Consider the following 13,446-nt stretch of genomic DNA (forward strand, 5'->3'; position numbering starts at 1 on the left):
TTAAATATCTGAAGGGAGGGTGTACAGAAGATGGGGCCAGACTCTTTTCAATGGTGTCCCATGACAGGACAAGAAGAAACAGGCACAAAATGAAAGACAGGAAGATTTGTCTGAACATGAGGGAAAACCTCTTGCTGAGAGGGTGACTGAGCACTGGAACAGGCTGCCCAGAGAGGTTGAGAAGCCTTCATCCTAGGAGATATTCAAAAGCCATGTGGGTAGGGTCCTGGCCAGCCTGCTCTCACTTTGTTTGAACAGAGAGATAGGACTAGATGACCTAAAAGTCCTTTCCAACTTCAACCATTCTGTGATTCTGTGATTTAGTGCAAAGCATGGTCAAGCTTTGCATTTATACTTAAAGATGCTTTTTCAAGGCAAGCATACAGAACCAAAAGGGCTTTAACATGACCCAGTGGTGATTTTACCCATCTGTTCACTCACTGACAAACTCAGAGGATTTGAAAGCCAGAGAGGAAAGAGAAAAAGAAGATCACAATGTAAATGAGAATAGGAATAGTTGTAACTTTCCAGCACAGGAAGAGGAAAAGAACTCAGACCAAACATGTGAAAATAAGCCAGTCACCTTCTTTTTACTTACAAAACAGTAAGCTGCCTCTGTCACGATGCTGTTTATCAATTTACTGAAAGACTCTGGCAGGACTGCTGTTGGTAATAGAGTCTGTTGTTCCCTTCTGCCTGCCTTGGACACAGGACAGCATGTATCACACTTGCCCTTTATATCTGCTGTTTAACTAATAACTCCTTTCTCTCCCTTGCTGCTTTTTGGGATAGAAGCTCAGAATTTTGTCTGTTCATTGTGTCACAGCTGGCATCTGGCTTGCACGACACTCCAATTCTTCCTCCCTGTTGCTTTCTCTGCTTCTTAATGTGCCTCATCCTTTTGTGAGGGTTCATGCCCTGTGTTCCTCTACTGCATTAGCATCTGAGGAGTTATTGCTCATCTGTGCTCTGCTTTGCTCTTTTCCCATCTAACCTCAGAACGTTTTCTCTCTTGTCTTGGAAATGGTTGACAATTTCCCTCACTTCTGCACAACATGCCATGCTATGCTGCCCACTCGTATTGCTGTTACTCCTGCACAACTGTACTTCTACATCTTACTTCATTGAACTCATTCACTAAGCTCCTTCACATCAACTCTACTCTTTTTCATTCCCACCATGAGACTTAATAAATATTCTTCTCTAGGCACAAGGTCTCTGTCTCTCCAATCATCTTCACCTCAATTACTAACCTCCCTCTCTTATTCCTAATCTGCTCGGCTCATGTTCTGGTCTTCCTCTGGCCAGCTTATTCTCTGCCATCCTTTCTTTTCCTTCATATTTCCACTCTCCCTGCAGTTTTGTGCAATTCCTTTGCTTTTGCAGAACAGCAAGAAATTTACAATGAGAAACTTCTTAGTCCCAGTGAGATGAAAAATGTTTTAATTCTGAGAATTGTCCCAGATGGCCTCAGAAAAAGTCATCTCACAGGTATGGCACAGACTCCAGCATCAGTCATTTTCCCCAGTGTTTGGATGCAAACTCCAGGTTTATCACAAGGACATCTGGACCAAATCAGTTGTGCTGTCTTCTGAGAAGTGATTAAGAGGGTTATTCCTGTTACACTAACATGGAAGAGGATGTGGATTCCAAAGTTCAAGTTTCTAGCAAGCAGCATACAGTACTCAGACTTTTGAAACTTCTAGTACTTAAATTGCATAACCTTATCTCAAAAAAAGACTAAACTTTATTTTTATCTGGTGCTTCTACCTTGAGTATCTGCTTTCCTGAATGAGCCATCAGTGAGTCATCAACATTTAAGGATTAAATCAAAGCAATTAGCCCTGCCTTTTTCAGCTGATTTTCATTAAGGTAACATGGCAACTAGACAAATGTCAGTGCCCTGTGATCTCACTTGATTCCCCAGAAAGCAGTCAAGGCAGGAACTAAAACAATAAAAATGGTGCAACATAAATATACATGTCAATCGGTGAAGTATGTAGAATCTAAGCATGAGTTTGAGACCATTCTTATTTTGTTATATCACATGGTATAAATCACAAAGTCATAGAAATGCTTGTTGGAAGGACCTATAAAAGTCACCTAGTCCAACTTGCAATATGTCTTCTTTCCACACTAATCTAGAACTTTCTGAGCTAAGCCCTCAAAATTAATAGACACACTTCAGTTTCAGAAAATACTGGGCAAATCAGAGTAATGTTTTGAAAGCTGCTCATGAACCTAGGGATTTAAGTACACAACTGACTTAGCACAGCTAAAGGAACCTCTTTCCCTAAAATATAAGGAAATGCATTTTAGCTAATGTTTACCAGAAAGTGACTGCGCACACAGTCAGTTACCATATGGTCCCAGAACATCTGAATGACTCACTCAGAAGTCTGCCCCATTAATGGTACTTTCTGTGCCTTGTCAGGTTACAAAATGGGGAATAAGGAATAAAATTTAAATAGAGGACCTAGTCAAGGCAGTCAGGAGCTATGCAGATCACACCACCAGTTGAAGAAGCGATGAAAAGGGTAAGACCACAAATTTTCTTGAAGCCCTGTGATTGGAATGAGCTACCAGGTGTTACACCTCTGCTCATCTACAGTTTGCTGCTGTAATCACAGTGACTCAGGTATGGACCTGCAGTTTAAATCTAACAGAGAATCAGTGTAATAGGAATCTCTAGGAAATATCTTAGACTCGTTCTCTGAAAAATCAAACACAGTTATTGTATTTCTAGTTACAAGAAAGTGTTTTCTGAATTCACTAATGTTTTAAATTGAAACCTACTGTTATGATGCTCATTCTTTTCTGGCACACTCCTCTGTAAAACTCAGCTCACAGGCCCTTCTGTTTTCCTCAATGCTCGCTGAATGAATAAAGCAAAGTAGCAAACACAAAGAAGCTTGTGTAGCAGTAAATTTAATATTACTATTGTTGCCAGAATTTGTTTTACAAGAGAAACATGCAACAAGAGCAGGGAAGATAAAGGGATTAAGAACAGATTAGCACAAAAATGTCATGGCGAGGCTGAGAATTGGTTTGTAGGTGGATAGTGACAACTAAAGGAGAAAGATCTTGGTGTATGATCTTGTAGCTAAGATAGTTCCTCTAGATAAGAACTTGCAGCAGATCCCAGTATCCAGACTACTACAGCCTCTCTTCCCTGGTTTATCTGTAATAAAGAAATCATTGCAGGAGAACATCTTGGCTGCAAAATACAATCATTCACCACTAGCACTGTAGCTGCATTTTGATTCACCTCTGTCATATTTTCTGACTGAGGCTTTGAAGCACAAGACAGATCCAAACAGATCTCACTGTTCCTTCATGAATAAAAGAGAACAGAAGAAGAAAAGACTCTTCATATTTTAGTGTTGTATAGAAGGTTTCCTTAGTTATAGACAGTTTTGGTGCAGTACTGCCAGCTAACAGGTGGAAACATTCATTTTTAGAGAGGCCTAAGGAGAGGGAGACATTGATGAAATATGAATTATTGGACCAGTCATGGGAAAAGTATGTACATTTAATCATGAAGCCTGTGAAGTGGGAAATTCTGACTAGCAAGACAAAATGAACCAAATGTGTATATATATGGGATTTCATTAAAGAAGGTTTTAAAAAAATACATAAAGCCAGTTTCTGTTTTTATCATTTGCTTCAATGCACTGCTTGTTGCTTACTTGCACTGCAAAAGTCTCATACTGAACCGAATCTACTCCTCTGTTATTCCCAGCACTGCAGAGAAAGAAATCAGAATAGAGCAATCTGAGATTTATTCATTTTAGGATTCATCCTGAGAGCTAATAACTTAAAACTCCACAAGTAACATCTGATGTGAATTAAACTAAGAAATAAAAATATTTACTAAAAATCCATCCCCTCCAGTTGCCATTGGACACCATATTTCTCATTGGACACCATTTTTCAGTTAATCCAGCAATCTGGATAGCAAATCAGAACAAAGTCTGGAGTTCAAAACTGAGTAACAGTGCCCCTTTCACAAGGCAGCAGAACACGAGCAAGGTCTTGAATGACGTTTGCAGTCTGTGAACTTTACTGGGACCACAACAAAACTTGAAGTATTGCCCTTACAAGTTACAGAAGTCCAAGGATTAACCATTACCCTTATCTCCCACCATGAATAGCCATTGAAGAACACAGAAGGAAGTACAAAGAGTATAAATACAGTCAGTATTTGACTATTAGAGTTTCCACTCCAACAGGAATTGGAGAGATGCCTTTACAGTCAGTAGGAGGCAAGCTCTCCAGCCCCACAGCTGAGAAAAATATTGGCCAACTGTTAATATACCTATTTGTTATTCTTGTTGAGACACCCTGAAGCCTCTGTCTAGCATCCTGGGGTTTACAGAGGGAATCAAAAAGTTCTTATCAGGAAACAGCTTTCATGCAAGAAAGATCAGCTTGATGCATAAGGAGAAGATGAGTAATTAACATGGGGATGACAACAAGGAGGAATCCTTATCTCATCCAAGTGCTGGTTTTTGGTTGCCTGGTGAAGCATCTTGGATGGAGATGGTTCATCCCGGAATGACTATACATGCTTTACACAGCTCCATGTCTTCAGACACCATCTTCTAGGGGAATGAACTTGGCACTTCCCTTCCTGCAGCCTTATTGAGTAGCTCTGGTAAAACCACTGCCTCCTATCAGCCAGTGACCTACTCCCCAGCAGGTGCTCCAAACAGGTGGGGACAACAAGGTTCCTTCCAGAACATCCTCCATAGCCTCCTCTGCTGTGTCCTTGCCCTCACCTCATTCACTGAAGGGATTCATTCAGTGAGTCTCTCTTCATACTCAGTAGGATGTGGAAGTGTCAGAGGCAGCACTGTCATTAGCAGACCAAATCCCAGGGCCACTCTTCACACTAGTTTTCTTTTACCCCATCTATCATTTCCACCCCCAACTGAGTTTGTGTACTTGGGCTGAGGACACCTACTTTACCTGCACTTTAAGTGACACCCTGTGGCTGCGAGAAGGAATTACGGGTGGCCAATCCCTCAGTGACACTCTCCCTAAAGTCTCGTGTCAAATACCAACGATGAAACTCAGTCGGTCACAGACAGTCCCTAGCGCTTAGTAAATGGAGAGAACAGCCAGGGTCCACTTTGCTCTGCAGGGCTTCGATCCTCTCCCTCCCACAGCTTGGCTGGATGGAAAGCTGGTGGCAGGAAAATGAAGAAAATCCCACATCCATGAGTCCCCACATGAGAAGTGAGTGCATGGGATTTTTCCACTCAGTTCAGTGTTGTGTGATGGGGAATTTTCACTGTTTCCACTGTTGTGGTTTTGATTTCCATCTTTCCCATTCCTATTTGTTCCAATGCTGTTCCCTCTACTTATCCCCCGGTGCTGCAAGCCAGTTTTACAAGCCACCAGTTTTACAAGTGCCACGCATTTCCTAACTTGTGGGAAGAAATTGAGCCCCAATCCATCTGTTTACCAGCTGACAGTTGCTATCAGTTTAGACAACCACTCACTATCTCATGCAAGAGATGGAGAAGGGTTTGAGGCAACATCCTGAGAGAGAAGGTCATAGAACCCTCTAAAACATAAGGGGAGCTCTAGCATTTCTCACCCTTCAAAAGACTTGCGGCTGTCCTCTCAGGGTCCCATCACTGCTTTGTCACTTTCCTCAATAACTCAATGGGAGTAATCTCGTTGCCACAATTTCAGGACCAGCACCCTGAAATACCACTTGAGGCACGGCAAGGACCTGAGCCTCCAGCCCCTGAAGCCAGGTCTGATTTACCTCGCTGGAAGATCAGACAAGCCTGGTGCCAACAGCAGTAGCAGCTCCTGGCTCTAGAAAATGGATGAAGTCTGCCTTGGAAATCACACATGCCTAATGTTAAGAGAATCTCCATGAGGTACAACAGGATCACAACACAGTCATCTCCTAACTTACCAGCAAAGAACAAAAATACCAAGCAGTATTTAATTAACTAGAGAAAAGGTCCCTCGAGATCACTCAAGTAGCATTAATATTCCTATTTTACTACACTTGATTAACTTCTGTTTTGTCCTCAGTTAAAAGATCACCTATTTCAGAGGATGGCAGTAGCAGGAACAGGAAAGTTGGTTTATTTTCATTCTTTTTAAATTTTGTTTTCAACACTCTTCTTCCAAGCTGCAATATGATCGCTTACCAAAAATTATACTTTACATGGGAAAGAAAAAATTGTAAAGTGTAAAAAAACCCCAAAAGTGTAAAACAGCTTCCATGTATAAATACACTGGAACAAAAAGCTTCCCACAGCCATATTTATGGAAGAACTGAACCTAAATTAACAAGAGAAAATGAACAAAGATGGTTGAAATCTTAATCCGGAAACAGCACTATCAGAGTCAAGCTGACCTAATCAACTGCAGATTTAGTCTCCTTAGAGAGAAACTTTATGAGACTAAAAATACACTTTATTTCCTCCCTCCAGAATTCCAATTCTGGACTTCTTTTCCCTCTGCCGTGTTCACCCTGTTTCCCATCTGCCCATTTCTGTTAGTTTTCAGATACCAATACTGGACTGGCAAATATCAAGTTGACTACCTCAGGATAGCTGAAACGTGGCTCCTCCAAGATTGCTAGCTCTGATTTTCACGTTTTTGTAATAAGCAAATGGTTAAAGTTGGTTACCAAATTTACTTTTTTACCCAATATCTTCTCCTATCCTTAAATAGTCTGGTGCAGGAAAAGCCTCCTGGCTACCTAAGAAGAGCACAGAAGATGGAAGCGGGTGGGTGGGTAGTTTTAGGCCTCAGCAGTACTTTCTTGAGTCTGCAAACAAATGTGCACAGCTTAGCAAAAAAGAGGAACTTGGATATTTGATCTCCAGCTCTCCTCGCCCAGCAGTGTGTTTTAAATATATAAAGAGCCCTTCAGTCCCAATGCCTGTACACCAGAGCTGTTCAACATCTGCTGGTTTTCAGGCTCTTTCACCTTGTTCTTTCCAGCCCATACTTTAGCTGCTGCTCTTCAGTGCACCCAGCTATACCTCCAGGAATCACTGCTCAGGCTAGCAATGCAGTGTTGGCTGGCATTTTATTTTTCTTCCTAGTTATTCTTCCAGAGCATAAAGAATGCTGTCTTTTAGGAGCGGAATTAGCTTTGAAATTGCATCATTTAGAAATAAACTAGAGAAAGTAAGTGATGTGAATGTGATCATAGAAATGCTCAAGATGTTAAAATACACAAGATAGATAAAACACTGAGAAAATATTAATAGAGCCTCTAGGCCAGTCATTTATAGAAATTCAGATTTCTTTAATTGCCAAGTCCCGCTTGTAGTATGAACTAAGCTCTAAAACTGACCATTTCCAAGGAAGACTCAAGTTTTATATACAAGCTGAAACCATTGCTCAAGAAGAACTTTGAAGAATGCTTAATCAGAAAGAAAAGCAGCAAAGGTTAGATCTGGTGAAAAGAATGACCATTTAACCTATGAAAATTAGTTCTTTCTGCCTTTTATAAACTAAATCATCTCTTCATAAAGAGAGGGACTGGAAAGAAGAAGCATCTATTAATTCACTTCACCTTTTCTTCAGAATAGAAAAGTCTATTGAAAGACTATTAGCCAGTGTTCTAGATGAAGTGATACTATAGGAACTATAGGAATTTTTCAGTCGGTGTGGAGCAAGCAGTGTCAATATGTACAACCACCACACTTGTGTCTATGTCCTGCTTTCTCCCATGTCTGTCCACACTAAACAAGAATCTTGGTTGCTTGGTCTCCCATCTCCTCAAAGTCAGTCTCCGCAAGGGCAGGTGGATGTAGGGCCACATAGGAAAAGGTGGTGTACATAACCATGGGACAAGGAACAGGCAAACAAGGAGGGACTTCCCAACAGCACGAGGTTGGCAATGCTCATGTGCTTGTCTTCAGCAGCATAGTCATTGCAGTAAATGAGGACTCTTTTTGTAACACGAAAAACACTTACAGGAAGTGACTATCTCTGTCAAAGAGCTTTCCTAAACTCAGAGGAAGGTTGTTTTGAAGAGAGAGGATCAGAGCTGTAGAGACCTTTTGTGATCACAAAAGGATTCTGATCTCCTGAGGTCAATCGCTGGATGTAGGTCCAATTCAGCTCAACAAACGCCCAGAGATGGATTTATCTGACTGGCATCATAACGTTTGTCTTAGTGTATCTGCAAGACTCATAGAGGTTGGAAGGTAAACACACCTACAGAAGATCTAGAGTTCTGTGCCAGGTAAGACCCCCCTGGACATATCCAATGGCACTAGCACATGTGCAGGGACTGCTGAGCTGATCTGTAGGTGTTCACTTTAAGCAGAGCTGAGTAAATTCCCATACTTCATCTGTAGTCCCTTGAGCTCCATTAACTTGTACTAGAGCCTATATATTTAGCTTAATTGTTGATAACCTACATGTAAATAACTACATTTGCGTATTTTAATCTAAAAGCTGGACACCTTGCAGTGCTTCCACCTTCTGCCTGAAGCTATCACAAACCAAGCAATCCAGGCCCCAATGGACTTATCTCATCAGAAACATGCCCTTCACTGGATGTTGTAGACAAACTCAGATCAGGCAGCGAAGGCTACAAGTGTCACCACCCATCACCACCCATTAGATGACTATGAAATACTGGAAGTCCCCACGGCAAAGGACAATTTGTAGGGAAAGGAAAGAGCTAAAGTAGGCATACTTTAGCCTGTGACATGGGGAAATGCAATAAGTGCTTATATATATACTTTTTTTTTTTTTTTGTAAGCAGCAGAAAGAGTCTCATTACTGCCCATTTGCTGAATTAATCAAGCTTCAGGAAAGCCTAATAAGTGAATTAATCTGTTTTCTAAAATGAGAATAAAAGCTTCACACTGTCAAAGCATAAACACACCTAGAGGGCAGTAATCATATTGTCATCTTTAACTATATATAGATTCCGATCAGAGACAAGTGCAAAGCAACACACTGCACCAACACATAATTTTTACATATTTTTTCCTTTTTTTTTCTTTTAAGAAATATACAAGAGTTTTCCTGCAAAAAGAAAGCAAAGTTGCAGGCGAAAGGCGTCATCTTTAGATCCTTGGCCCAAGAATATTTTTCCTATGTTCACAAATCATATTAGAGTAATCAGATTTTGATTTGTGAACATGACTTTGTTTCCCAAATAACAAGAGAGAAAGGAAATCAAAATAGAAGTATCAGAGATGAGAAATACTCATGGACTGACAGACTTTCTGTTCTATGAATCCATCTGAAACTTATCTGTGTCACTCAGCAGGTCCCAAGAGACACACAGACATACACGCACAAGTTCATCAGGATTATTTTTTGTAGTTACAACGGAAATCTGATTTTTTTTGGAAACAGTTTATTTGATAGTTCATGTTTTTAAATCTGTGACTTGCATTAAATCTGCGACTTTTGGTTAAGTTCTGTTGACATTTTTCAGGATTTGACAGTGTGTGTGGGGCTTGTGTGTTAGACAGCGTGACAATCAATCACAACGTTACGGTGCTGAGTGAGATTCCAAGCATGGGTAAGTCTATATGAAGCCTTCACTGAGTGGTGCTGCTACTTGATATTTTATTTTGAATGCATACACTCCATACATTGAGACTGCAATAAGTCAGATGAACAACCCTGTGACTACCAGGAGCCTGGTTTCTGGAGGATTTGTGTCTTATGCTTGACCAAGTCTGGCATATTAGAAGGTGAAAATGCTAGTCTAAGTTTTCCATTAAATTTTCACACACACAAGACTTGGTATATTGTTCTATTCCTGTCCTCTAACTGATTATACTAGTAGGAGCTTGTAATCTTTTGAGACCTTGATTAAAAAAAAAAAAAAAAGCTGAAATTTCCCCCAAAGGCATATATATATAAAAATGACAAACATGTCCCTAGCAATACAAAATAAAAAATGTGCTATAGTTCCTACAAGGTAACAGCTCTCAGACCAGCGATGCATGACAGCGTAATAAATAGATGAGTTATGATCCAGCCCTGGATAAGCCATTAGTAGAAGAAAGGCATTGCACACTGCCTGCTCTGCACTTTTCCCATTTCTCTCTCAAACGCAATCCAGCACAGTTTTGCACACAATTATTTCGTCCTTTCTCCCTGCCAAAATGCAGAAGAAAGAAAATAGGACAAAATTACACTACACGTCCTGGGCAAAAATCTTGTGTTATTCCAAGTCATCTCCTAATCAGAACTTGTCTTTACAGATGGATTAATCACCTCCAGCATTTGCAGGCTCTATTTCTTGCTGTTTATCAGTTGACTCTGCTTACTTTATTATTTGCATTAGATGCATAGTCTGGGTTTGAAGCATTATTGAGTCCTGCTACAAATGGCCCTCTAAGCATCCCATAAAATAACTTGGGGAAATCATGCAGGTAAAAGCAGTCAGACTGCATCAGTATTGGACCTACTCAAACTTTTGACATGTTCTTTATCGGCTGCCACAGATTTCAAATCAAAAGAGATTGTGTCTTTGTATTCAAAGTTTAAATTGCTGTCCTGCTGCTTTCCCAAACCGTAATCACAAACTACCAAACCATGAGAAGCTGTTTATTTTACAAGCTAACTCAAATCTACGTATTGTTCTTCTCTTCCTCTTCTGTCCCAGGACTTGGACAATTTACACACACAGAAGGGAGCACAAGATGGACCACAAGGCTTCTATAGGTTAGCTCTCTATTGCAAGCCATATATGTTATAGATCTGAGCACCAGTATGCTCAGACTATCAATCAGTCCTGCAAACATACACTTTCTGAATGTGAACAATTACGTTTTGAAAGGATAAAAACACATATTCTCCTTGGTTATGATAAAATAACATTTCAGCGATTCAGTATAATTTCTTAATAAGTATATTTTTAATTAAAACAGAAACATCACTGTTTTAAGAGCAAGGAATTAAAGAAAATTTACTAGAAATCTAATACACATATTAGCCATATATGAGAAGAAGGAAAGCAGGGAAGAACTTTAAATCAAGTCAATGACGAAATATTGAAAACACTAAGGGTCAAAATGTGCTTGGGTATTTAAGGTTTTGCTGCTGTTGTTTTTAATTTTAATCCCCTGCACAGGGAAGTCATTTGAATTCTTTACAGCATGTTTATGACATAAATAAGGAATCATCTATTTCTGTTTTTTTTCCCCTTCATTCTTTTTTTTTTTCCTTGGAAAAGCAAAAATACCACAAAGGGAATATTGATATTCCTCCCCCCCTCAAAAAAAAAAATCTTTCAGTTTCTTTCACATACCCTTTCTACGATTAATCTCATAGGCTCCGCTCTAATACACTTCCTCATCTCTAAATTGTCCTTAGCTTTTAACATATTTCCACTGAATGGGACTAGGAAGGTAGTGGACTGTTTGCTATCATCAAAGGCAACACAACCCAGCTCTTTGTCTTTGACTACATATATTGTTGTGAAGCACACAGGTCAGAGAATACATGTTTGAGGATGATCCTACAGTCCTCTGAGGTAACCTTCTTGCTGCCCTCATAGAATGGCAGAACTTAGTCCCCAGGAACAGAATTGGAAGAGAACTTTGTTTGCATGGGAAATAAATATAGCACTTTTGTCAAGTAATCTGATCCTTGATACCTGTGAGGAAAGAGGAAATTCATTTTCACGAGTAAGAAAACAAGGTGACAAGATGATAGAGTCATGCTTTTTTGGACTTACTGTGAATGATACTCCTGTGAAATTAACCCTAAAATAAAATTAAATCATTAACACCTTAGTGAAAATTAGAAGAGAAATACACAGCAAAATGTCCACACAGTCAAAAGCACCCTAAATCATTTGAGAAAATACCTGGCAGGTAAGTGGGATATGCATAGCTGGAGCTATGTATATAAGTGAAAAACTACTAATGAAAGGTCTGAACAATATTGATAGATAAGGAAAAGGAAATGAGTGCCTGGGTCCCACAGCCTGAATAATAAATTCTTAGTGAGTCATCATGATTGTTTACCTCTAAGACCAGATTGTCAGTTCCAAGAGATTTCTAAGGAGTCCTCATACTCCCTTGCTCTGAATTTTATCTGCCTTGTAATATCCTCTCTTGTTTCCTTTGCAGCACCGATGCAGTCACCCGTCTCAAAAGCCAACTGCCAATGAAGTTACTAAACAGATTCCAGACTTCAGACTTCTGCTTGTTAGATATAACTTCCAGTCCAGTTAGTCCCTTCTGTTCACACAAACAGCCTCTCAAAAAGAGAGTCATTTCAAAACACAGTTCTTAGGTGTTAAGAGTAGGTGCTTTGCAAGACAGAGGATTTCTACGTTAACCAGATGACTGAGGCTCAAGTACCTTTAAACATACATATCGCCATACACCTGGAATAAACACACCATCAAACACACAGTCACTCAGCACAGGGCATTTCATTGTGTCCTTAAACTGCAGAGGATAATTTTGCACAGATCTACCTAAACACACCTAAGAAAAGAAGAATCAATGCCCAAAATGCTATGCTTCTGAGAAAACTGCATCATTCCAGGCAGGAATTTTGAATGCACAGGCTGGAATGTGGAGGAAATGTTGATTCCCAGGCAAACACTTTTGTTGTTGTTATTTGTTATTTTTTTTTCTCCTGCTGTTGTATTTTTCTTTTTATGGGAAAGATATTTTAAGTTTCCCTATGTGCCTCTGCAGCACAGATCTATGCAGAAGAAAAGGAGTTTGTACTTACTCGTGGTGTTGTATTTGATCCCATTGAAGAACTCCGGGCAGGGTCTCTCTACTAGCTCCCCCGCGGAGGTTCTGGGCCAGCAGGTCCCGATCTGATCAGTGGTGGCATTGCAATATGGACCTTTTGCATTAAAAAAGAGACAGAGAGAGAAAAGGGAAAGAGAAGCAGTTGAAAAAGCACAAAAGCGACATGCTGTGCATCACAAAGCAAACTGTGAATCTTAGCTTTTCCAAGCCCAGGGCTAGGTAATGTTTCCTACCATCAAAGCCCATGAAAGGGATAGAGGAACTCTCTAAAAAAGTCTCTTGCAAATGATCCAGGAGGCTGCAGTTGGCATCAAATTCTTCTAAGATGAACTGAGATATGGTCACATCCATCATTCCCCCCTGGGGCTACTGGACTGGAGGAGACTCCTTCCCCTTCTCTCGTTGTTGTCCCCTCTCCTTTCTTCCTCTTTGGAAGCAAATGACCATCGATCTGCGGACACCCTGCAATCTCGTGTGCGCGCCTCTCTCCCTCCCAGCCTGCTGGCAACTTGGCTCAGAGTCTGCGCCTGGCTGTGCAGTTCGATCCCCCGAGCTCTTCTTTGCTTTAAAACAGCAGCTCGGGAGCCAATGGGATCACAGGGAGCCCAGAGCGAGGGGTTTGCATCTCTCAGCCGTCTCCCCTGCTCTGGCGGCTCCAGTGCTGCCTCGCGTTGCCAGACTGTTGTATTGCTCGCCCTCCCTCCCT

General features: G+C 40.6%; 1 protein-coding gene across 1 annotated transcript in view; it reads right to left on the reverse strand.

Moving 5' to 3' along the window:
* The window catches only part of CRHR2 (corticotropin releasing hormone receptor 2), a 94,152-nt gene extending 80,954 nt beyond the window's left edge, over positions 1-13,198 (reverse strand). The window contains exons 1-2 of the mRNA XM_026051925.1: positions 12,974-13,198; positions 12,715-12,834 (exon numbers count right to left, since the gene is read on the reverse strand). Coding sequence (XP_025907710.1) covers positions 12,715-12,834; positions 12,974-13,094 — 241 coding nt within the window. The 5' untranslated portion in view covers positions 13,095-13,198. The remainder of the gene's footprint in view (positions 1-12,714; positions 12,835-12,973) is intronic.
* Between the last annotated feature and the right edge of the window lie 248 nt (positions 13,199-13,446).

Source organism: Nothoprocta perdicaria, unplaced genomic scaffold, assembly GCF_003342845.1.
Source record: "Nothoprocta perdicaria isolate Ctin4 unplaced genomic scaffold, notPer1 scaffold_80, whole genome shotgun sequence".
NCBI lineage: Eukaryota > Metazoa > Chordata > Aves > Tinamiformes > Tinamidae > Nothoprocta > Nothoprocta perdicaria.